The sequence below is a fragment of the Sus scrofa genome, chromosome 4 (assembly GCF_054392235.1).
Source record: "Sus scrofa isolate SSC_HxYL_T2T_F1_AM1 chromosome 4, Sscrofa_HxYL_maternal_Yorkshire_Landrace_v2.0, whole genome shotgun sequence".
Taxonomy (NCBI): Eukaryota; Metazoa; Chordata; class Mammalia; order Artiodactyla; family Suidae; genus Sus; species Sus scrofa.
The window spans coordinates 128959814-128983856 of NC_139386.1; the positions used below are offsets into that span (position 1 = coordinate 128959814).

A 24043-nucleotide genomic window follows, 5' to 3' on the forward strand; every position below is an offset into this window, starting at 1 on the left:
TCCTCCCTCTTCCTCTTTCAGACACACATTCCTGTCCTTTTTTGACGTCACGGAATAGAATGTGCGCATAGAATGAATGACTAGAAAACCATCCCAGGTTTATAAATTCAGCAACCACAAAGCATGATCAAGGGCGAAGCCGCCCAGGCCCTGAAGGACACGTAATCTCTGTCCCAGGACCTTCCGGCCCATGTGCAAAACACACAACTTTCCTGCACGCTCACACTGCCACCCTGTCCCGTGTGGACTGGACGTGTGACCGGTTGGAGCTGCCTGCATGTAGTGTTAAACCTGAGATCCGTGTCGCCACAGGATGGTGCTTCTTACAGGTGGTCGGTGTCACCCTGCACGGATGGAACCCGTCCGTGCTGCTCAAGACCTCAGCTGTTGACGCTGAACTGAAATAAACAGAGGAAACAAACCCCAGCCAAAGTAGAAATTGGCAGTTCCAATGCCTCACTTTCTTATTCCATCAGAACTAAGTTCTCAAAGACCAGATAGCTCTAAAACCTTCTAATGGGTTGTATAATTCCTTTTTTAAAATTTTAATTTATTATTATTATTTTATCTTTCTAGGGCCACACCAGCAGCATATGGAGGTTCCTAGGTTAGGGTTAGAATCGGAGCTATAGCCGCTGCCACAGCAACGCAGGATCTGAGCCACGTCTGCAACCTACACCACAGTGCCTGGCAATGCCAGATCCTTAACCCACCAAGCAAGGCCAGGGATTGAACCTGCATTCTGATGGATGCTAGTCAGATTCGTTTCCACTGAGCCATGATGGGAACTCCTAATTCTTTAAAAAAAAAAAAAAATAGTAAATATATTTTTTAGCTAAGAGGCATCTTTAAAGGGGGTTCAAGTTCTGTGTTCCACATGCACACCTACTGTGTGCCAGCTACCGTGTCAGGGCCTTTTTCTTTTTTAAATTAGAGAATGGTTGATTTATGACGTTGTGCCAGTTTCTGGGACAACCACAATTGTCCATATCCAGTCTCTAGGGATCGGCGATGACGGAAGGGAATATAAGAAACGGAGTGTGTGTATATGCGTGACCGGGTCACGTTGCTGCACAGCAGCCATTGGCACAACACTGTAAACCAACTCTGCTTTAAGTACGTGTATATTAAAAAGCCGAAACAGAAAACAAGGCGGTTTTCCTTGTGATGAGAACTCTTAGGATTTACTCTCTATCTTTCCTGTGTGACATGCAGCGTGTTAATGACGTTTACCCTGTGGTACATTTCATCTATTTCACCCCTGGTACTTATTCCTCTTATAGCTGGGAGTCTGTGCTTTTTAACCACCTTCCTCCGGCGGGGCGGGTCCCCCCGCTGCCTCTGGTAACCGTGATGCTGATCTCTTCTTCTGTGAGTTTCTTCGTCGGTTAGTTTGGGAAGTATAATTGATCCACACCGCTATATGTTAATTCTTGTCATGCCACATAAGGATGTGAAATTTCTGCACACTCACAGCGCCTACCGTAAGTTTATTTACCATCTGTCACCATGTTGATTGACGGTATTCCCCACCCTGTACATTTCACGCCTTGACTCGCTCATTTTGCAATTGGATGTTTCTACCTCTTGATCTTCCTCATCCACTTTTCTCTTGCAACCACCTTTTTGTTCTCTGCGTCTGTGAGTCTGTTTCTGTTTTGTCATATTTGTATGTCGTGTTGTTTTTTTAGAGTCCACACATAAGGGAAATTCCACAGCATTTGTCTTTTCCTGTCTGGCTCTCACTCAGCATGATACCCTCTCGGTCCATCCATATTGTGGCACGTGGCAAGAGCTCATTCTTTTTAGGGCTGAGTAATACTCCGTTGGGTGTCTGTGTCCAGGCTTCTTTATCCATTCATCTATTGATGGGCATTTAGGTTGCTTCCATATCTTGGCTCTTGTAAATAGTAAATAAAGCTGCAGTGAACATAGTGGTCATATGTCTTTTCCAATTAATGGTTTTGTTTTCTTCCGATAAATACCCAGGAGTGAAAATGTTGGATCACATGGCAGTTCTGTTTTTAATTTTTGGAGGAACTTCCATATTGTTTTCCACAGTGGCTGTACCAGCTCACATCCCCACCAACGGTGCATGAGCTGTCGCTCTTCTCCCTCCTCAGCAACGCTTATAATTTACAGTCTTGGGGATAATAGCCGTTCTGACAGGTGCGAGGTGATCTCTTATTGTGGTTTTGATTTCCCTGATGGTTAGTGATGTTGAGCATCTTTTCATGTACCTGTTGGCCATCTGTAAGGCTCCTTTGGAAAAATGCTCATCCAGAGCCTCTGCCCGTTTTTGAAAATCAGACTGTTTGTTTTTTTGCTCTTGAATTGTATGCATTCTCTGTATATTTTGGATATTGACCCCTTATCGGATAGATCATTTGCAAAGATCTTCTCTTTTTCAGTAGGCGGCCTTTTTATTTGTTGATAGTGTCCCTTGTGCAGAAGCTTTTTAGTTTGATGCAGTCCCATTTGGGTTTTTCGTTTATTTTGTTTTTGCTTTTGTTTTCTTGCCAAGGAGGCGGTTCCCCCAAAATATCATGAAGGCTAATGTCAAGGAGGGTACTGCCGATCTTTCCTTCGGGAAGTTTTATGGTTTTAGGTCTCACGTTTAAGCCTTTCATCCGTTTTGAGTTTAGTTTATGTACGTGTGAGAAAGCGGTCCAGTTTGGCTCTCTTGTGTGTAGCCATCCAGTTTCCCTAACACCATTCATTGGCGAGATTGTCTTCTTTTTCCCTATTGTGGTTTCTTGCCTCCTTCGCCACAGGTTAATCCCCATGCAAGCGCGGGTTCATTTCTGGACTCTCTGTGCTTTTCCATTGACCGATGCCTCTTTTTGGTCACTTGTTCTTAACCAACCTCCAAACGCTGTCTCTTTCTCCCTACCCAGTGACAAGGAGGCGGCCACATGGAGGGGAGAAGGCAAGCATGGTTCTAGCCATGAAGTGTTTACTGGACACCTGCTGTGTGCCAGGCACCAGGCGAGGCTCTGGCAGCCAAAGGCAGATAAGATGCGGCTTCTGCCCTGGTGGAGCTCGTGCCTGGCAGACTGCATTGCCCCCACTGCGGGGAGGGCGTTAGTAGAGTCCCTCCCCCTTCGATAAAATCAAACTAATTCCGTATGGCCTTCAATGCCCAGCCTGCCTCGTCCACCTCCACTCCGGCCTCTCCCCATCCCACTCCCCTGCGCGGGCTCCAGCCGGGCTGCAGAGTGGCACCTCTACAGGTGGGTCACTGTCCCTGGACCACGAGATGAGGGCATGGAGGAGGGACATAAGGGACTGTGTGTTCCAGGAGCTGTGCCCAGGGCCCTGTGCTAAGGGAGCTTCACATTGTGGCTCAGTGGAAACAAACCAGACTGGCATCCATGAGGACATAGCTTCGATCCCTGGCCTCGTTCAGTGGGTTAAGGATCCAGCATTGCTGCAAACTGCGGTGTGGTTCACAGATGCAGCTCGGATCTGGCATTGCTGCGGCTGTGGTGTAGGCTGGTGGCTGATTCGATCCCTAGCCTGGGAACTTCCGTATAACGCACTTGCAGCCCTAGAAATTAAAAGAGTAAAAACAAAAAAAAAGAAAGGGAGCTCAGGCCCAGATGGAGGAGGGCACGGCCTGCCTTATGAAGCTTTGGGTTGCATTTGTCAGTGACCATGAGCCGTTTAGAACCTGCCGTCCCTTTAAATGAGGCCCGAAAACCCTTAATGCACCCAGTCTGCTGACTCATGGACCCCACCACCTAGCAGCAATAACTCGCCTGTCTCCCCCATCAGGCAAGCCTCTGCCAATTGTTTCTGGAGACCCACAAAGCTGCCTCACATAGGCATCCACAGCCCCCTGGTGACAGGCGCCTCCTGGGGAGTTCAGATCTGGATTCCTGTGGGAGGTGTCAGTGTGGCAAGGGGCGTGCTTAGCGCACCAGAAGGAGAGGTCAGAACGGGGGCCTGAGTTCCTCACGGGCCAGGTCTAAGCCCTGCGAGAGTGAAAAAAAAACTAGGCACGAGAAGCCCATCCATTTAGGGAGGCAGCGGGGCTGGAGGAGACCCTCTATCTCATGTCACCCCTAGCTGGGCCCCCCTTGACTGTAGTCTCTGAGCAGGAGTGACAAGTGTTTTTTTGTTTTTTTTTCCTTTTTGGGGCTACACCTGCAGCATATGGACGTTCCCAGGCTAGGGGTCGAATTGGAGCTGCAGCTGTCAGCCTACGCCACAGCCACAGCAATGCGGGATCCGAGCCGCGTCTGTGACCTACACCACAGCTCACGGCGACGCCAGATCCCTGACCCACCGAGCGAGGCCAGGGATCAAACCTGCGTCCTCGTGGATACTAGTTGGATTTGTTTCCGCTGCGCCACACGGGAACTCCAGCTGCGTGGCTCTGTGGGTGGTGGCTTGTGGGGAAGCGGTCAGGAGGCTGTCGCGGAAGTTCTCGGAGAAGAGGACAGGGTCACCTCTGTGGGCTTAGAATGGCCTGGGTGAGAGGCCAGTCAGGAATTGCTCCACCAGAGGAGGCCAGTGTGAGGGCTCTAGTGATGAGGGCAGAGGAGGTGCCAGTGACTGGGGAAGGGGAGAAGAGCCGGCTGGGCCGAGGACGCGAGGCCTGATTGGTCCATGTGGACGTCTGAGCTCTGGGGTGGATGCTGGCAACTCTCTCTGTCACGGCAGGAGCCCTAAAGGCTGCAGTTGGGGATCTGGGCGTGGTCCGCATTTTTTAAAAGACTCTGAGCTAGCCTCTTGCCCCTGTCCAGCCCCTTCTGCTCGCTGCAGCCAGATCGATCCGTCTAAAAACATCTTTTTTTTTGTCCCTGTGGCCTTCCTGGGCAGAGACGGGCAGTGACCCTCACTGTCTGGCAGGTAGTGAGGCTGGGCTGCAGGGCTGGGCTCCCCTCTGTCTGATCCCTGGATCAGGACTCCTCTGGTCACAAGTGCCACAAGTGACCAGAGCCCATCGCAAACTGACCAGGTCATGGGCCCGTCTGCTTGTTGGCGTAATTAGCGGATCGGGGCCGTGCCTGCCTTCGGGACCTTTCCTGGCTTGGTCCTCTTCTCTTCCCATCCTGAGGTCATTTTCTCGGCCCATCTGATCCACATGGCAGCTCAACATGAGGTGAAGCAGCCGCCTTACTTCCAGTCCCATGGTGTTTTCACAGCAGACAGGGTGTCTCTCACTCAAGTCACTTAGAAAGATCCCGGGAAGAGCTCTGATGGGCCAGCTTGGCTCAGGGACCTTACCTGGGTCAGCCAGTGATGGCCAGGGAGGTGGGTCTGAACCACATGCTTGGAGAAAAGATACAGCTCCCTTCGGAGGAGAAGGGGATGCTAAGGAGACGTGTGTGCCTGCGTCTGTGTGTGCATGTGTGCGTGTGTGCATGTGTCTCTGTGTGTGTATGTGTGGCCATGTGTGTGTGCACACGTGCGTGCTTCTGCCTGCTTCAGCCCTCTTCTCCCCACCTAGAACCTTCATCCACCCCAGCCTAGCTGCTCTTAGCGCCGATGCCCAGGATGCCCTTGCTGTTCTCAGGCTTCATCCTCAGGGCCAGCTCGTGCCTCCTCCTCTCCACCCCCTTGGGGCCTTTCTGACTCGGGAAAAGCAAAGGACAAAAAGGTGGCATAACTTACTGGGGCTGGGCAGCCAGAGGGGCAGGGAGGAGATCCCAGCCTTCTGTCTCCACAGCTCAGGATGGGCTCCCTGGTCCTGTTGGGCCTCCAGAAGACTGTGCCCTCGGAGGGGAGGGCAGGCTGGGGGCCCTGCCGGCGGCCAGCTGCTTGGCCATCCTTGTTGGCGTCCCCAGATGGCGCCTCCGCGGCCTTCTCCACCCCCAGCCCCCAGCCTGGGGACGAGGGCTTTCCTGGTGTTTGGCACTATTTAAAATTCTGTGAGCCCTGGGAAGCTTTTCTTACAAGCAGGGAAAGAGTAAAATAAATATTAATTATAATGCAGATGCCATTTTTTTCTAATCCTCTCAACTGCCTCCTACATGCAAATGAGCAGCCCCGGCGCCCTGGGGCTCTCTCGCCAGCACAGGGCCCACCTCCCTCATCCCGACTCAGGGACACGGTCCTCCTGAGAGCCTGGGTCCCGTGGCAGCGGCTGATTTCACACACAGGATCTCGCATCGCACAGCCCTTGCAAGACCGACCCTGCGCGCGATTGCTTTGGCGCTGGAACAGTTGAAATGCGCGTTTCCTTGTTAATCGTGGTTCCCAGCACGTCGGTGGCGCTGGCTCTGTGCCTCCAGAATGTGTTTCCAGCCATCTCCTGGGCTCCAGCTATTTCGGCCTGTCAAGACCGGACTTGCCTGTGGCGTGGGGCTGCAGAGATGTTCATCCCAGATTAGGGTGATATGCAAGATTTTCGGAGCCGACCTCAGCAAGCTAGGACTGGCCCTGGCTGAGTAACCAGACCACAGGGCATGGGGCAGGTGGGCAGCAAGGTGTCTTGAGATCGAGGTAGCCAGTGGACCCTGAAACTAGTGCCAGGCAGCCTTCCTTAGCTGCTTTCCTCCCAAACACACACACAAACACACACACACACACACACACACACACACACACACACACACACACACACACACAGCAAAATTCCCGTTGTTTAGGGGGAGCCAGCAGAATTCTGCCTAATGGAACAGGCACATGTGACACATGCTGCGAGCTGGAATTTCGTTCCTGGCCCCAGGTGCATGAGTGCCCTCATAGTGCTCTCAGGGACACAAATGAATTTTACCAAATTTTCTTATATGGTCACCCGTCACGAACTGTGGGATTGACCGCCCATCAAAGTTCTTACCTACAGCGGCAAACTCAGAGTCAGCAGGATCAGATCTCATCAAATATAGGTATTAGGGGAAAATAAAAGTTGCATTAATATCTGTGATTACAACAGTCGGTGAGGGAGTTCTTGTTATGGCTCAGTGGGTTAAGAACCTGACTAGTATCCATGAGGATGTGGGTTTGATCCCTGGCCTCGCTCAGTGGGTTAAGGATCCAGCATTGCAGCAAGCTGCAGTGTAAGTCTCAGATACAGCCCAGATCTGGCACTGCTGTGGCTGTGGCTGTGGCTGTGGTGTAGGCTGGCAGCTACAGCTCCAATTTGACCCCTAGCCTGGGAACCTCCATATGCCACAGGCATGGCCCTAAAAAGACAAACAAACAAACACAGTATGTGAAGGAGTTCCCTGGTGGCGCAGTGGGTGGAAGATCCAGCACTGCCACAGCTTCGGTGTAGGTCACAGCTATGGCTCAGATTCGATCCCTGACCTGGGAACTTACACATGCTCTGGATGTAGCCAAACAAACAAACAAACAAAAAAAAACCCAAAAACCCAAAACCAAAACAAACCAAAAAAAAGCAGTAAGCAGATGTTCTAGAGGCATCCACACCAAATAAGCACTATTTGATCATGAGGTAGCCATAGGGGGGTGAGCTTTGATTCACTTCTGCAGTTGTTTGGGAGACATTGCCCCCCACCCCCCCCCATCAGCAGAGGGTCCCAGGGGTCAATTCAGTTCCTTTCAGTGCAGCAGAACCAGCCCTCGCGGGCTTGAAACGAAGAGCCCTTTGCGGTTGTTGCTCCCTCTGGCTCATCTCCGTCTGTCCCCTCCCCTCCCCCCTTGTGCAAGTCTAGACAACTCTGTAACCTCCCAGCCATTCAGAAATTATGCAAGAGCTTTAAGGGCCTATTTTCTGAAGTCTGGTCTTCTCCCCCAATTATCCGAGAGGGTCCGTCTGCCTGACCTTCCCTCTCTTCTCTGGGTGCTTCCCTCGAGTCCCCCATCTCTCCAGGCTGGGGCAGGGGGAGACCCTGAACTGGATTTCCCCCCAAGGAGTTAGGACAGAGTAACAAGATAGCTGATGTTTTATTTCTGGTTACAAGTGTGAAATAACATTGTCTCAAAACCTGCAGTAGGAGATTGTCCCGTGAAAAATGCTAAACGACCTTACGGTTTATGAGATGCTCAGAAAGGGGGGGAGCACATGGCTTGGTGTCGGGCCCCAGGGAGCAGGGGGAAGGGGAATAGCTTTTGGAGTCTGGGGCCTACAGGTTCAGTGGAGGGTTACGCGGAGGATAGAAGCTGCTAATGGCGGGTTTTCAGAGCTCAGACCAAAAAAAAGTAGGCCCAGGGCTTGGCACAAAGGCTTCGACTGTCAGAGTGGCTAAATAGAGGCCAGGATCACAGTATCGGTTAGGATTTAGTTCAGCTGCCAGTGACAGGAACACCCAAAATAACAGGCTTAAAAAAGACAGACGGGTGCACGGAAGACCCGGAGGCGGGCAATCCAGAGCCAATGGGTCAGCCGCCCGGTTGTGAGGGGCCTGGGCCTGTGCCGGCCTCCTGTTCCCCATTCCTGTAGCGTGGCTGCTTCCTCGTGGTCCCAGGATGGTGTTGCCGCTCCAGCCATCACATCTCAGCTTGGAAGTCCGACCAACCTGGCAGGTGACCCTTCGCTGGCCAGAACTCGGTCGTGCGGCCCCATCTCCCTGTGAGAGGAGGAAAGTGAGCCCTGTCACCCTTGGGCTGTGTGAGAACATGCTCGGCTAAAACAGGGCTTCACACAACTCGAGGTGGAACAGGAGACCCTGTATAGCTAAGAAAAGTCGGAGACATTCCTCCTCTTGGGGTATTTGTTCCTTCGGTGAGTAGAGAGTGCCCACTGGCCCAGGCATCACTCGAGGGCAGGAATCGGGGTGGGGGGATGCAGATGGGCTTCCAGTCGTGGGAAGCTTACTACCTAGCAGGAGGCATTGACTCCCTGCATTCTGTACTCAAGTCTTCCCAACGAGCCGGCTTCAGATGCACCTGTACCTCATGCGTGGTCGAAGCCAGCGTTGTCAGACCTCACTGCTCGTGCCTGCGGGCACCGGGGGCAGCCAACGTCAGCATCTCTTGGATGGGAGTTCAGCTCATCCATCAGACACTCCCCAGTGAGAAGAGGGATGGGAGCAGGAGGAGGGAGAAGAAATTAATTAGGAAGCCGGAGCCCCACCTTGAAAGCAGCCGGCCCCCGCACAGGCCGAGGCTAAGCATCCGGCTCCAAAGCACCAAGACTTTGTCTTTGCCTGAGCCGAGGAGCTTGGGAGCTCTTTCCTAGCTCAGGTGCAGGGGCCGGTGTGACAAGGACAGTTTTGTGATTCCTATGGGCTTTTGAGGCCAAGCTGGGGGAGTTGAGAAAACACGGGGACCCAGCCTTTTCCTGTGCACATGACCTTCAGCCACGGTCCCTGAGCCTGGGTTTGCTGGGAACCGGGCAGGTGTCCACATTCAGTTCACATATTGCAAGTGGGCGTGGGTTCTAAATACAACCGGGAGAGCGTGCTGCCCGCCCCGGGCTCCTGCCCAGCTGCTGAGCCCCGGCCCAGATCAGTGATGCTCACACTGAGGCAAGGGCCGGTTCTTTGTTTGAAGTTTCAATTTCTAATCTGTCATAAAAAATGAAATATTAGAAAAATGAAATGAAAAAGACACACAGAATACAAACTTCGATTTCTATGATTAGATTCAAGAGACATAAAATGCCTCTGTCCAATTGCTCTAAATGTTTTTAAAGGTCAGCTCCGGCCTGAACTGGACAGAGTTTGTCCGTAGCAAAGAATTCAGGAGTTCCCTGGTGGCTCAGCAGGTCAAGGATCCAGCGCTGTTGTTGCTGTGGCTCTGGTTACTGCCGTGGCGCAGGTTCAACCCCTGGCCCAGGAACTTCCTCATGCCGCAGATGTGGCCCCCCAAAAAAGAATTCAGAGCCCTCCCTCCCAGTCCGGGGACTGCACTTCAGGCAGCTCTGTCCTGTAGACCCAGGGCCCCGGGCTGGTTGGGGGCTCTGTCCTTCCCAGCTCTGTGTTAGGCCCAGCCTCGATGGGCCCCGAGCCCTGCACATCTCCCCCTGACGCCCCCTGCCCTGCTCCCCAACGCCTCAGCTATCTAAATAGATTAGCAGAACAGCTTGGCCGACTTCCCTGTCATCGTCCCCGCGTGCAGGTGAAAATTCTACTCCACACTCGCAGCCAGAGAAAGGAAAGGTCACAGCTAATTGTAATCATTATCCAGGCTGCCCGGGCTTTGAGCAGACCCTGGTTTGCTTTGCTTAGCAAGGCCGCCAGCAGCAAGGCCAGGGTCCCCAGCTGGCTGGCCCAGCCGGGCTGGCCCGGGCCGGGCAGCAGGTCACTGGTGACCCTGTGTTGCAGTTCTCCAAGGAGAGGCACGTCATGGACAGGACGCCCGAGAGGCTGAAGAAGGAACTGGAGGAGGAGCTGCTGCTGAGCGGCGAGGACCTGCGCAGCCACGCCTGGTACCACGGCCGCATCCCCCGCCAGGTACCGCCCGGACCCACCACCCCGCAGGGTCACCCGCCAAGGCCACGAGGGGTACGCCCCGATCCAGCCCACACCAGACACTGCACAGGGAGACCTTGGGAGGTGCTGAGGTCAGGAATCCAGGGTGCCTGTCCCCGTGCCCAGCGAGTGGGCGAGGAGAAGCAGGTGTTCTGTGATCTGTAAACACGGAGCCCGCAGGAGGCAGCCGTGCGGGGAGGGACCTGAGGCAGAACAAGGCCGGGCTGTGGTTCGGGTAATTGAACCCTTGGCCTGCTGCCTACTGCCTCCTGCCCTTAGGTACCTGCTTCCTGCTTCAGGCAGTGGTTTGATTTCAGGTGGAGAGAGGGGATCTCAGGGCAGGTGGCCCAGAGCAGCAAGGTCCCTGGTGGGACCGGCAATGATTCACTCTCCGTCCCGGCCCAGCCCAGAGGTGGGAGAGAAGAGAAATATCACCAGCGCCCACAGGCTCCTGGCCAGACTGAGCTTTGTGTGATTGTCCTTTGGGCGAGAGCCAGGAATAATGTTTTTTTTCTTTAATAGTATAGAAATTGAAAAATAAATTTAAGTGCACAATTACGGTATAGAATTTCCTCTGAGTTTTTACTATAACCCGATCTGGCCAGTCTGTCACTCTGGACAACATGACAGGAAGGAGGGGCTGGGGCTGGGGGAAGGGCTTCAGGTTGTGAATGGGTTTTTTTGTTTTTTTAATGGATCTGATTTCTCAGCATCAAAGACTAGTTCTAACTTTTTTCTAATTTTAAAATTGATTGTAGCAAACAGTTTAAAAGAAGAAAATTAAACTCACCCATAATTCTCCTTCCTGGAGATAACCACTAGGGACTTTTTACTTTTTTATTTTATTTGCTTTTTAGGGCCGCACCCTCGGCATATGGAGGTTCCCAGGCTAGAGGTCAGGTCAGAGCTGTAGCCGCCGGCCTACACCTCAGCCACAGCCACGCCAGATCCGAGCCGTGTCTACAACCTACACCACAGCTCATGGCAATGCCGGATCCTTAACCCACGGAGTGAGGCCAGGGATCAAGCCCGCATTCTCATGGATCCTAGTCAGGTTTGTTAACTGCTGAGCCACGATGGGAGCTCCCCCCATGAACATTTTGATAGAAATCCTGCCAGATTCTTCGAAATCGAGCATGAGCTCATACTGCACACGACTTCTTTGCAGCCCACTTTCTTCCCTTAATGATACCTCCTGGGAATTTCCTCCTCTCTGGAATGTTCCTGTACACCAGTCTCCAGTGTATGTGTCCAGTGTGTGCTTGCGATGGATTGGACACTCTTGCCAGCATCCTTTGAGAGAGCAGTTGTGCTGAGGACTCATTTTTTTCTTCAGGCTCAATTCCAAGCAATGGAATTTCTGTGTGAAAACATTTTGCAGGCAAAGAAGCAATTTTAAAGCAACCATTCTAAGCTAACTGATCAAATGTTGGTATGTCCCAGAAAAACGGTCAAAGTTTTGGACTTCCTGTCATGGCTCAGTGATAACAAACTCGGCTAGTATCCATGAGATGCGGGTTCAATTCCCGGCCTTGATCAGTGGGTTAAAGATCTGGCATTGCTGGGGCTGTGGTGTCGGCCAGCAGCTGCAGCTCCAGTTCGACCCCTAGCCTGGGAACTAGGCTAAACCAAACAAAACCTGCCAAAGTTTATGAAATTGTCAAAGTTTATAAAACTGTCCCCACCGTTACTCTTGTGATCATCAAATTTGTTTCCCACTTGCCAGGAGGGTAAATTTTCAGCTATACATCATTCCAGATTGTACAACTAAAGACAGTAGCAGTAATAATGATAGTTATGGCTATGGAGTTCCCGTCGTGGCTCAGTGGTTCACGAATCTGACTAGGAACCATGAGGTTGCAGGTTCAATCCCTGGCCTCGCTCGGTGGGTTAAGGATCCGGTGTTGCCGTGAGCTGTGGTGTAGGTCGCAGACATGGTTCGGATCCCGCGTTGCTGTGGCTCTGGCGTAGGCCGGCGGCTATAGCTCCAATTACACCCCTAGCCTGGGAACCTCCATATGCCACAGGAGCAGCCCTAGAAAAGGCAAAAAGACCAAAAAAAAAAGATAGTTCTGGCTGACACGCTACTCCTTTAAATCCCTTTAGCTACTCTGTAGGTAATATCTCCATTTTACAGATGATGTAATGAACACAGCTTGCCTGAATAACTTGTCACCCAGCAGAACTAGAATGTCAATCCAGGCAGATTAACTACAGGAACAACCATTCAGCAACACAATACAAGTTCTCCTTTTGTTCTAAACATTAGCATCCTTATAGTTAGTGATTATTTTTTTAGCATCTACTGTGTTCCAGGCACTGTACTAGTGCTTTGCATATATTATATATGCAAATATATAATATTCTCAATAACGTTGTGAGATGAGAGACCTGGCCCACTTTGTTCCAGGCCCTCCAGAGTGATCGGTGTCCCCAGAACCCCACTCAAGGGCCTGGCCACCCCCTGCCTGTGGCCCCTCCTCCCCATCGACCAGGCCGGAGGAGGCTCTGAGGAGGAGTCCTCGGTGACAGCAGACACCCTCCTCCAGCTGTGGAGGGGAAGGGAAGAATCAGACTCACCAGATACAGATTTTCTTTTTATTTTATTTTTTTGTCTTTTTAGGGCCATACCCACAATATGGAGGTTCCCAGGCTAGGAGTCGAATTGGAGCTGCAGCTGCCGGCCCACACCACAGCCACAGCAATGCCAGATTTGACCCTCAACTGCGACCTAGACCACAGCTCGTGGCAACGCCAGATCCTTAACCCACTGAGCAAGGCCAGGGGTCGAACCCGCAACCTCATGGTTACTAGCCAGGTTTGTTACCTCTGAGCCGTGACAGTTGCTCCCGAGACACAGACTTCCTTGCTTCCTTTCTATTTCTTCACATCCTTCAGGTCTGCATAAACGTCACCCTCTCCTGCAGCCTCCTGGGCTCCATATTTAAAAGGACAGCCCTCATCCCTTCCCAGGCACGTCTGTCCTCCCTTCCCAATTTGCTTTTTCCTTAAGTCTATAACAACTGATGTACCATACCTTGTTTGTCCTCAGTAAAATAGAAGCACTCTGTGCACTAAAATAGAACTTTCGAGACAGCAGGGACCTTAGGCAGCTTCATTCACAGCTGTGAACACAGTGCCTGCAATAGTAGGTGGACACCTACCAGCACATAGTAGGTAGACACCTACCAGCACATAGTAGGTGATCAGCAAATACTTCCTAAATGAATGAGTGAGTCTTCTAAGCACTTGACATTTGACAAAATAAAGAGCCATCCGGGGAAAGACATACTAGCGTTGTCTTCCATTGGCCCAAGAGGGTGGGGACCCCGCAGCTAAGTTGCCTTGTCCGCTCCTCACCCACTGTCTTGTCCCCAAGGTGTCAGAAAACCTGGTGCAGCGGGATGGTGACTTCCTGGTGCGTGATTCTCTGTCCAGCCCGGGAAACTTTGTCCTGACCTGTCAGTGGAAGAACCTCCCCCAGCACTTCAAGATCCGCCAGACGGTCCTGCGGCTCAGCGAGGCCTACAGCAGGGTGCAGTACCAGCTGGAGATGGAGAGCTTCGACTCCATCCCCGGCCTGGTGCGCTGCTACGTGGGCAACCGGCGGCCCGTCTCCCAGCAGAGCGGAGCTATCATCTTCCAGCCCGTCAACAGGACGGTGCCCCTGCGCTGCCTGGAGGAGCGCTACGGCCCCAACCCCGGCCCGACCCGGGAGGGCAGCCTGGCCCAGCGCCGGCCCGACGCCGCCAAGAGGCTGAGCCTCACCGTGAGTGGCACCCACGCCCGAGAGCAGAGCTTGCCCAGGGGCAACCTCCTCAGGTGGGTCAGGGCCCCGCCGGTGGGGCTGGATGGTGGCGGCACTCTGGCCGGGGCTGGGCGCACAGCCTCACGCGGGAGCAGAGGAACAATGACAGATGCTAACACAACGCCAGGCGGGATTGGCGTGGCTGTCGCGGGACAGCGCAGGACCAGTTCCCCACTGAGCTGGTGCCTCGATGAAATGATGCAGCTGCTGAGGAAGGAGGACAGCTGACCGGGAGCTTGCGGAGGAGGGAGGGTCGGGCTGCTCTGCGGCTAAGGGAGGGTGGGATAGAAGCTGCAAAGGGCAGGTGTCCCCAGGAGGGAGCCCGGATGCAGAGTGAGAGGAGCACAAGCATTGGTGGAGCTGGGGCGCAGGGCGGGGGGCGATGCGGGGGGAGGTTTAGGGAGGTGACCGCAGCCAGATCACAGAGGTACTGCCAGGCTGAGGGGCGCGAGGGCACCTCAAGGACTCCATGTGGTGAAGCGGATGTCCTGAGGCCGGAGCAGGACAGCCACGTGCAGGAGGCCCAGGCGAGAGGAGCCGGTGAGCGGGGACCGGGCTGTGCAGGTGAAGCAGAGGAAGAACCGGCTTCCCAGGACTCTTCTGCGTGTGCAGAAGATGGAGATGGCAGGGAGGATGGAGAAAGCGGGCCAGACACCACAGCAGGGACCGGGGAGGTGGCGGGGGGTGGGGGGACTTGGAGGAAAATCTAGTCGCTCCGTCTGGGATGCGATCGCAGGCCCGCTGAGGGCCAGTGTCCAGCAGCGGTGCTGGGGTCGGGAGGGAAGTTAGGTCTGAGGGCTCGGATGGGGGCTTGGCCCAGAGGGAAAGGGGGGGGACTAGGTCAGAACAGATGAGATTCCCAAGGCAGCAGGTGCTGAACACCTGGGGGCTGCTGTCTGAACCCCACCGCCCACCCTCAGGGCCGTGTTCCTGCAGGACCCGACTCTCATGGAGCTCGAGTCCGCATGCATGTCAGCCCACGGCCCGAAAGGCGCACGCAAGAGGCAGGCGTGGTAGAGCCAAGACCAGCCCCAGCCCCAGCCCCCGGGGGCAGGGCCCCTCCTCCAGCTGCCGGCACCTGAGCTTATTATGCAACGTATTTTATTCCACTCACTGGTCCTCTTTCTGAAGCAGGAGGAAATGTCATAAACTATCATTTCTCAACTGTAAAAATTCAGAACAAAACACAGGACTCTGTGAGCAATGTCATGATGGTCCTGTGTCACTAGGAAGCTCTGGTGGCTGTTAGTCAGCATCCGGCTGTGGACCTGCCGCCCGGCCTTGGAGGCAGGTCCACCACTGGCCTGGCCAACCCTGGACCAGCTACTTACCTTCTCTGGGCCTCAGTTTTGCAAAAATTGGGTGCTTGAAGGGTAAATGGTTTAAGGTGTGCAAAATGCTTAGAACAGTGTGGGCACACAGGAAGTGCTGGGTGAGTGTTCGTAATCCTAATAATAGTTATTATTAATAACTTTTTTTTTTTTTTTTTTTTTTTTTTTTTTGCTTTTTGGGGCCACACCTGAGGCATATGGAAGTTCCTAGGCTAGGGGTCGAATAGGAGCTGTCACTGCCAACCTGCCCCACAGCCACAGCAATGCTAGATCTGAGCCATGTCTGCGACCTACACCACAGCACACGGCAATGCCAGAGCCTCATCCCACTGAGCGAGGCCAGGGATCAAACCCAATCCTCTCGGACACTAGTCGGCTTCGTCTCTGCTGAGCCGCATGGGAACGCCCGGTTCTAGAAGGCAATAGAATACAGGATTCGGGGCACTTGCAGGGAGGGAGGCAAGAATGATATGTAAAGAGTCTCCCTTTCATAGTGAGAAGGTTAGAGTGAGATCCCTGAAAGTATTAAGGGGACCTCTCTTCTGTTGCTTTTGGGAGGGGGGTTGGCTGCTGAACCAGTGAGCCGGGAGATAAGGTGGAGCACAGAGCCCCACCTCCCCACCCCAGGAACAGTGCTGGGAAGGAAGGCCTCCTGGTCCACCCACCCTCAGTGACCCAGACTTAAAATACAACTTTTTTAAGGATAAGACATGGAAAGAAAGGAGTTCCCGTCGTGGCTCAGCGGTTAATGAACCCGACTAGGGACCATGAGGTTGCGGGCTCGATCCTTGGCCTCGCTCAGTGGGTTAAGGATCCACTGTTGCCGTGGACTGTGGGCTAGGTTGCAGACGCAGCTCGGATCCTGTGTTGCTGTGGCTGTGGTGTAGGCCGGCAGCTGCAGCTCCGATTCGACCCCTGGCATGGAAACCTCCCTATGCCGTGGGTGTGGCCCTAAAAAGACAAAAAAAAAAAAAAAAAAAAAAAAGAAAGAAATGGAAAGAAAGTCAGAGCTCTCTAAGTCACAAGACAAGCCTAAGAGAGCCACCCTCAGATTGTCCTTTGCAAGCAGAGCTCCCTAAACCTTGTCACCTCTTGGCAGAGGCTTCAAGTGGACCTAAAAGAGGGGGTGAGGTGGGCTCCACGGGGACGGGCACCTGACCCGGAGCCCTGCCCTCCGCCCGCCCGCCTGCACCTTCCCTGACGTCAGGCCTGCTGCTGGCCCGCCCGGCGGCGGTGCGCTCGGCCAGGCTGCATTCCAGGCCAATGAGCTGGGCAGCGGCGTCTGACCACGGGCGCTGGTCCCTGCGGAAGCCCCACTTCGCAGAAGCCACTGCCGTTTGGAATTTGCCCTCTGCCCCGCCTTATCTCTGAGTGTCGCTGGAATTTCTCTGCTGCTGGGCGTTCGGGGGTTTGGGTTTGGGTTTTTGCCTTTGGCGCTTGCAAAGGTAGGAAAGAACGTCGGGATTTCTGTAACAGGAGCTTGTGGGAGGGCCAATGACCGGTCTCGACCCCTCGGCGGGCGCCGTGCTTTCTCTTTTACCAAAAGGGAGCTTCTGTTGTTTGGTGCTAATGAGAGAAATTCCCAGTGGGAGTCGGCAGGTGCCAGAGCAGTGCAGGCAGGTTGTGTCATCACCGTCTGTCTCTCCCGGGCACTGTGCCTCCTGGATGCCGCCTGGTGACCCCCCCGTCCCTTTTCCTGACTCAGCAGGAGGAGGCTGGCTCTGGGGTCCCCAGCAGGGTCCCCCTGGATGGGTATGACACCCCGCCCCCCGTCCCCAGGCGATGCTGGGAATTAATTGGGAGAGGCGGAGATTTGTGCTGAAATGCAAACTGTCCCACAGCGTCCTCCTGAATTGTGACACTGTGAGGTCCGGTTCAAAACGCTGTTAGGTACCCCAGTCGGCCCTCCCGGGTCTGCGAGTAATTTTAGGCGTTGTTAAAAGTGCACATTCCAGTTCATCAGAGTCTCCTGCGTGTATCATGAAGCTTTTACCCCCGCTCTGCTCGTTGGGACAGGAGGACTCAGAGGAGGGAGCCGAGGACCGAACTGGGTGGCCATGGGGACCTGGGGAGGGAGCCCCCAGCCCGATGGTCCCATCAGTGATTTCCTCCCCGGCAGCCATCCCGGTCCTCTCAGGGCAGCCCGAGCGCTCTCGTTCTGAGTAACCTTTTTTCTTTTTTTCAAACTTTCCGTGACGTTGCCTAAAGGCTTTATGGTTTAATGACATGTTCCTGCCCCACTTGTCTTTTGCTTCAGAAATAAGGAGAAGAGCGGGAGCCAGCCTGCCTGCCTGGATCACATGCAGGACCGCAGAGCCTTGGCCCTCAAAGCCCACCAGTCGGAAAGTTACCTGCCGATTGGTAGGTGTCGGGGGGTGCGGGGGAGGAGGGCGGCGGTGTCCCCTGGTGGCCTTCAGGCCGTCCCCTGCCCCATCTGGCTGGCTGATGTGGAGTGACAGAGCCTCCGCACCTGCAGGCTGTAGGGTGAGGGGTTTGTAGAACTATATCCAGATGCGCGCATGTAACGTGCTAGCTTTTAAGCCACATGACGCGCCCTAAGGTGGCGTGATCGTCCCTGTGGCTGAGGAAACTGAGGCAGGGATAGTAAGGGGCTTGTCTCGAGTCGTCTTTCTTGTAAGCCGGGACCGGAACTCGGGTTTCCTGACTCTGAGCCCGGTTGCTCCCCGGGGCTGCTCGTGACAGGCCAGCCTCCCTTCGTCCCCTCCCCAGGCAGAGGGCAGCTGGCCGGGTCCCAGGGCTCCTGGTGGAGCAGCTTTCCAGACAGGCCCTCGTCCCCTCTGTTCTCCTGTCACATGAGACGGTCGGGATGTGGGGACACGGAGGAGGTAGGGGCCGGTTAATAGGCCGCCGGGTCGGTCCTTGTAGTTTTGGTAGCCGGCCTTCCTTGCGAGCCGAGATCTTCCTGCTGCCCTTCGTAAACCACCTGAGTGTGCCTCTTCTCGGGGTCTTCGCCTCCTTCCCCAGTGTCGCCAGCTCAGGATCCCCCCTGGCTCTGAGGGTGACTCAGCCCCCTCCCCCATGCTGTGTGGTTAAAGAGGCTGCTTCCTGGGCCAGGTTAGGTTACTCACTGCCCTCCAAGCTCATCTATTTCCCTGTTCTGACGGTACGAACCTTCTGAGACCATAAAGTGACATTGCAGCCCAGCTGTCAGTCGTCACTGGGGCTGAGATCTCCCCCAGAGGTCGGGCGGGGCCCCGAGCCTTTGACCTGCTCCAGACCGGCCTGCAGCCGTCCTGCTCACTTCTCTCTTGAGGGTGGACGTTGAAACCCCAGGGCCCAAATTGAGGACCAGCAGCCGCCACCCTGGCTTTGTCCGTTTCGCGTTCTCCACGCAGCTGAGCCTTTTCTGAGCCTCTCTTTCCCTCTGCAGGCGGGAAGCTGCCCCCCCAGTCCCCAGGCGTGGGCACAAGCCCCAGCCCCGGCTCACCTGTTTTCAGGACCGGCAGCGAGCCCACCCTGAGCCCGGCGGTGGTTCGGAGGGTCTCCTCGGACACCCGGGCAGGGGAGGCGCTGAGGGGCTCGGACAGCCAGCTGTGCCCCAAGCCGCCCCCCAAGCCCTGCAAGGCACCCGGCCTCAAGGCGCCCCCATCTCCAGCCGTCTGGCCCCCCTCGGAGGCCAACTACTGCGAACTGAACCTGGCCTTGGCCGCGGGCTGCGACGGGGCCGCCCGGCCGCCCCTGTGTGCCCAGGACAGCTACGTGGAGCTGCTGACGGCCAAGCAGAATGGGGCGCCGGGACCCCGGACCTCCGACACCAGCTACCTGATCCTCGATGACGACGACGGGGCACGGCCGTGGGGGCCGCCGCCGGCCCGCAGGGACCAGGGGCGGGAGGACGAGGGCGCGTTTGTGCGGCCCCTGCTGGAGACGGCCTCCTCCTTCAAGCCCAACGACTTTGAGTCGCAGCTCCTTCCTCCCGAGAACAAGCCCCTGGAAACGGCCCTGCTGAAGCGGGCCAAGGAGCTGTTCGCCAGCCACGACCCCAGGGTCATCGCCCAGCACATGCTGAGCGTGGACTGCAAGGTAGGTGCGCGCGGCGGCTGTGGTCGGATTTGCAAACATTTGGAAAGAGCCTCTGCCTGGGCCTCGGTCCGCCTTAGCTTGGACATGCTTTTTGCTCACCGGAAAGCTCAGGTGATAACCCGGGCGTGGGGTTTATTTAAGGGGTGGGAACTGCAGGCCGGACAACCCTTGTCCAGGCGGGACGCTGGTGAAGTTCACGTGGGACAGAGGGTGGCGGCCCAGGTCGTGCCTCTTCTCCGTCCCCACCCCTGCTGTGTCCTTCTCTCTGCTGCCGTTCAGGTCTCTCCGCGCCTCAACTCCATCAGAACAGGTAAAATCGAGTCCAAAGGAGACAAAAGTGTAGTTTCTGGAGTGACAGAGCCTTGGTTGCCGTTCTTTCCCGATGCGCGATCCATGTATCAGTTCTATTCATGCATGTGTCGTCGTTATGAAAATAGTCTTTAGGATAAACTTTTTTTTGTTTTATTTTTGGCCACCCCATGGCACATGGCACTCCTGGGCCAGGGATCGAAATCTGAGTGGCCATCATGACCTAAGCTGCAGGTGCGGCAAGGCTGGATCCTTAAACCACTGTGCCAGGCTGGGGATCAAACCCTCGCCACAGTGCTCCCAGGACGCCACTGATCCCATTACGCCACAGCAGGAGCTCCCAGGATGAACTTTTTTTTTTTTTGCCTTTTCTAGGGCTGCACCTTTGGCATATGGAGGTTCCCAGGTTAGGGGTCTAATTGGAGCTGTAGTCACTGGTCTACACCACAGCCACAGCAACGTGGGCTCCGAGCCACGTCTGCAACCTACACCACAGCTCACGGCAACGCCGGATCCTTCACCCACTGAGCAAGGCCAGGGATTGAACCTGCAACCTCATGGTTCCTAGTCGGATTCGTTAACCACTGAGCCATGACAGGAACTCCTAGGATGATCATTTTTAAACTTGCTTGCTCAATTTAGAAAAATAATAAAATACAATTGTAAGATACAATTTTAGAAAACATATACAGTGCAGATTAAAAAAGAGAAAAAAATCACACTCAATCCAGGTTCCTGGTGATCCTCCTGGTTAACAGATGACATGGAAATGATTGCATGCGTATGTAAGTGTTTACCACAGAGCTGGCACAGGCCATACCTGCCATTCCAAACCCTTGTTGTCTTTGATTGAAGAGCATTTCATGATTATCTGTCCAGGGACCACATAAAGCCATGCTTACATCATCACTTTGGAGAGGAAGCGTTTCTTTTAGCCATGGTGGCTTTTGCTGCTTTTTTTTGAGAGAGCGATTTCTAGAGAGCAGGTGTTTAAGGCTACAGCGTGCTCGGTATCAAGAGGCGGATCCCTACATTTGAGCAACAGATAAGGCCTTAGTGCCATGGCTTGTAGTTCAGTAAAGAAAATTAGCTTCAAAGGTCAGGGCTTGTTGAGGAACTGGGTTTTCCTAACTCAATTTCCTGGGTCATGAATCATGGCAGGAAATGCGGAGTCAGAGCACTTTCCACCCCCACACCCTAGAGTCCCTCAGTTGGCGAGGCTCACAGCAGCACAGGGGGCCTCCCCAAACCCCTCCGGGGAATGTTAAGCAGGTACTGGCTGCTCTGGGGTGAACAAACCCCTTCCTTGAAACAGGACCGAGGCTGGGTCGTGGTCCGTGTGAGTGTAGAGGGGCTGCCAGGACCAGGGCTGTCCCGCGTGTTTGGCTGGGTATCCTTGGGCACTGCCCACGCGGTCAGATCATTTGCCTTGTCAAGACCTTACCGCATTGTAAAGCAAGCTCAACCTGTTTGGGCAGGAAGAGGATTTAGGTCCTGTTGTAGGAAGTTCATGATGGGCCCTGGATCTGAGAGCAGAACCACACTCACCGGCCAGGAACCCGTCTGGTTCTCCAGGGAGGAAGCTCCTTGTGGGAGCGGAGTCTGCGTTCACAGAACATCCCAATTCTCAGCAGAGGGTGACTCCCTCTCCCCTGGGGCCTCAGGTGGGCTTGGTGGGAGTCTCGGAGGACGCAAGACGCCTGACCACTCTTTGCAGGACAGTCTAGAATCTTCCCACTGGCAGCCGTGAAGCTAGAGCCAAGTCTGTTCTCAAATGAAGGACTGGGCAGCCTGCCCACCTCCTCGTTCTGCTTCTCTGTTTGCATTTTGTCCTCCTGGTGGGGGATCACTCCCCCGCCTGCCTGCAGGCCCCCATGAGAAGAGCAGGGGGTGGCTGGAATGGCTCATCATGGGGCACCGCTGTCACTGCCCAGCTCAGAGTCAATGCTCTAGAGGTGTTGTCCCGCCTCTGCACCTGTGAGCTGCGTGGCCCTGGGCTTTTCCAGGAGACCTAATCCAGGCTCTGCACTGAGCTCAGGAGCCCTTTGCCCCAGAGCTGAGCCTAGGGACAGGCAGGTGTCGGCATTTCCTGGTCACACCCCCGGAAAGTGACTGGACTGCATGTTTACACAAAGGAGAGCAGACTGGAGGTTTCTCTGGTGGAGAAGGGAACACTCTGGATACTTGTGCTTCCAGAATAAAATGTGTCAGCGACAGGCCTTGGACTCTCATTACGCAGAGCATGCGTGGATTGGAGGACGCCCCTGGGTGTGTTGGGTTGGAGCCTCTGTCGGACAGGTGTCTAAACGAGTAAGCAGGAGGTGTGTGATCACGGGGGGCTGGGGTGTGCACCTGGGCTGCCTCGCCACAGTCAGGGCGTAAATCTCTTTCCAGAGATTGGGCCGGAATTCTTCCCCCTTCCACAGGGCCAGTGATTTGAAACTTGACTTTTCAGATAGCTTTGGGGGTTTTAAGGTCATTTGATCTTGGCAAAGCCCTTGAGGAAGGTGCCTTAACAGTGGTGTCAGGGAAGCAGAATCTGTGGGCCACACAGCCGAGTGTGAGTTCTGCATCCTGTTCTGGAGTCGGCCTCTCCAGGGCTCCCTCTCCAGGGCTGAGAGTGGTTCCTGGGCTCAGCCACAGAAGTTAAGGTTAACAATGTCAGCTAAACTTCCAGAGGCTTTTCTGTGGTCTGTTGAGAAGACATCTGAACTGTGCATACGCACGGGGCAATTATGGTCGAGGACAGCTCCCCCAGAGAGATAAGGAGAGGAATTGCCCCATGCCTCCTGGGTGTCCAGGCTGGGTTAGACCCGCTGCACCTGCTGGAGGCACAAGTAGCTCAGGGCGCTGTGAGTGTCCTCAGCCCCTCTCAGAGACACCCCGGCTCCGTGGTCGCATCTGGAGATCACGGGTGATACCTGTAAGTGGTCTCAATAGCCGATGCCAGTAAGCTGTGGTCACACGCTGGCGCTGAGGTGCGGGAGCTGCTGGGACAAACCAAGGTTTCCTTTAAGGAAGGCCTCTTGGGGCGGGGGGGGGGGGCGAGGGGCGGTTGAGACCTCAGGTTTCAAGTCGCTGTGCACGTTTCTAATGGTTTCCGGATGTACAGTGCATTTCCTGAGCCCAGGAGAGGCGTCTTTAAGGGTAGTAGGAGCCAGCCCTGCCGTTACTGGAGATCCTGGAGATCGTGAGCGGCAGAGCCCGCAGCAGGGCAGCCCTTGGCCGCAGCTCGGCTTTTCCACCGCAGGGGATGGGGCTGCACCGCACACACAGCCCTGCTGCGGGCAGCAAGCCTCGCAGCAGGATCCGGCCTGTGTCAGACAAAAGCTCCAGGAACAATACCGCCCTCGGGCTGGGCGGAAACGCCCCATCTGTAGCTTCTGCAGCCCAACCTAAGTGCCTTCCTCCAGTAGGTGTCGTCAAACCCTCCAAACTCCAGATGAAAACTCTGTTTTCAGATGCCGCTGCTCAAAAAGCCGAGCAGCAAGTCAGGCGCGTGCACACGGCCCCGTTCAGGGCGTTTCCTCCCACGTGCTAAGTGTGCTCTCGCCGTGAGCCCCCTTCCTGGTCCAGTTCTTCTCAGCGTGTGTCCTTGACAGGTGGCCAGGATACTTGACGTCTCTGAGGAGATGAGGAAGAGCATGGGCGTGAGCTCGGGGCTGGAGCTCGTCACCTTGCCGTACGGCCACCAGCTGCGCCTGGACATCATTGAAAGGTGAGCAGGTTGCTCTGCAGGAGTGGCCCTTTCAACTCCCAGGCGGTTGGAGCAGCAGGTGTCGGGGCTGGGCCGAGGCCAGGCTCCCCCCGGGGCCATCTCACTCGAGGGCGTGAGGCCTGAAAGGCCTTTCCCAGAAGCCCTGGACAGAGAACTCCTGGAGAAGCTCAGAGAGACAGCCCAGAGCGGGTCAGGGGGCCCGACCTGTCCCCGTCCCTGCTCAGGAGCTGGTGGGGGAGGCAGAGATCGACCGAAGCCCAGGTCACTGCTTCTGCCAGCCTGGGAGGGAGCAGTGTGGTGGGGGGCAGAACGCGGACACTGTGCCACCCCCGGGCTGCCTCCCTCAGCTGCAGCCCTTTGTCTCCAGAGCTCACCACTGCTTTAGGAACTCAGAGGGGGTTTGTGGGGAAGTCGGAAGAACAGAGTCTCAACACGGTTTTCCTTGAGGGATGGACAAATGGGGGGATCAGAGGTCAGCGGTGATGGCACTTGGGGCCCTGCCTCT

General features: G+C 54.9%; 1 protein-coding gene and 2 long non-coding RNA genes across 19 annotated transcripts in view; 2 read left to right on the forward strand and 1 right to left on the reverse strand.

The window, feature by feature from the left end:
* Positions 1-24043, forward strand: part of BCAR3 (BCAR3 adaptor protein, NSP family member) — a 246554-nt gene that overhangs the window by 208616 nt on the left and 13895 nt on the right. For 15 of the 17 annotated variants that reach the window (XR_014844765.1, XR_014844768.1, XR_014844766.1 and 12 more), the window contains 5 exons: positions 10182-10310; positions 13708-14150; positions 17725-17828; positions 18859-19511; positions 23423-23538. Coding sequence is in view for 12 of the 17 variants with exons in the window: in XM_085023986.1 (XP_084880112.1) it covers positions 10182-10310; positions 13708-14150; positions 17725-17828; positions 18859-19511; positions 23423-23538 (1445 nt within the window). In the remaining 5 variants the exon portion in view is untranslated. Of the gene's footprint in view, positions 1-10181; positions 10311-13707; positions 14151-16655; positions 16913-17724; positions 17829-18858; positions 20117-20218; positions 23539-24043 lie in introns of those variants that run through there. The other 2 variants (XR_014844764.1, XM_013997366.3) reach the window with 2 other exon arrangements.
* LOC146404254 (uncharacterized) lies at positions 944-4791 on the forward strand. Its single transcript, XR_014844772.1, has 2 exons — positions 944-3498; positions 4178-4791. It is a non-coding gene; the product is annotated as an uncharacterized LOC146404254 (long non-coding RNA).
* Positions 1330-7351, reverse strand: LOC146404255 (uncharacterized). Its single transcript, XR_014844774.1, has 2 exons — positions 7099-7351; positions 1330-4149 (listed from the first exon to the last, which is right to left on the reverse strand). It is a non-coding gene; the product is annotated as an uncharacterized LOC146404255 (long non-coding RNA).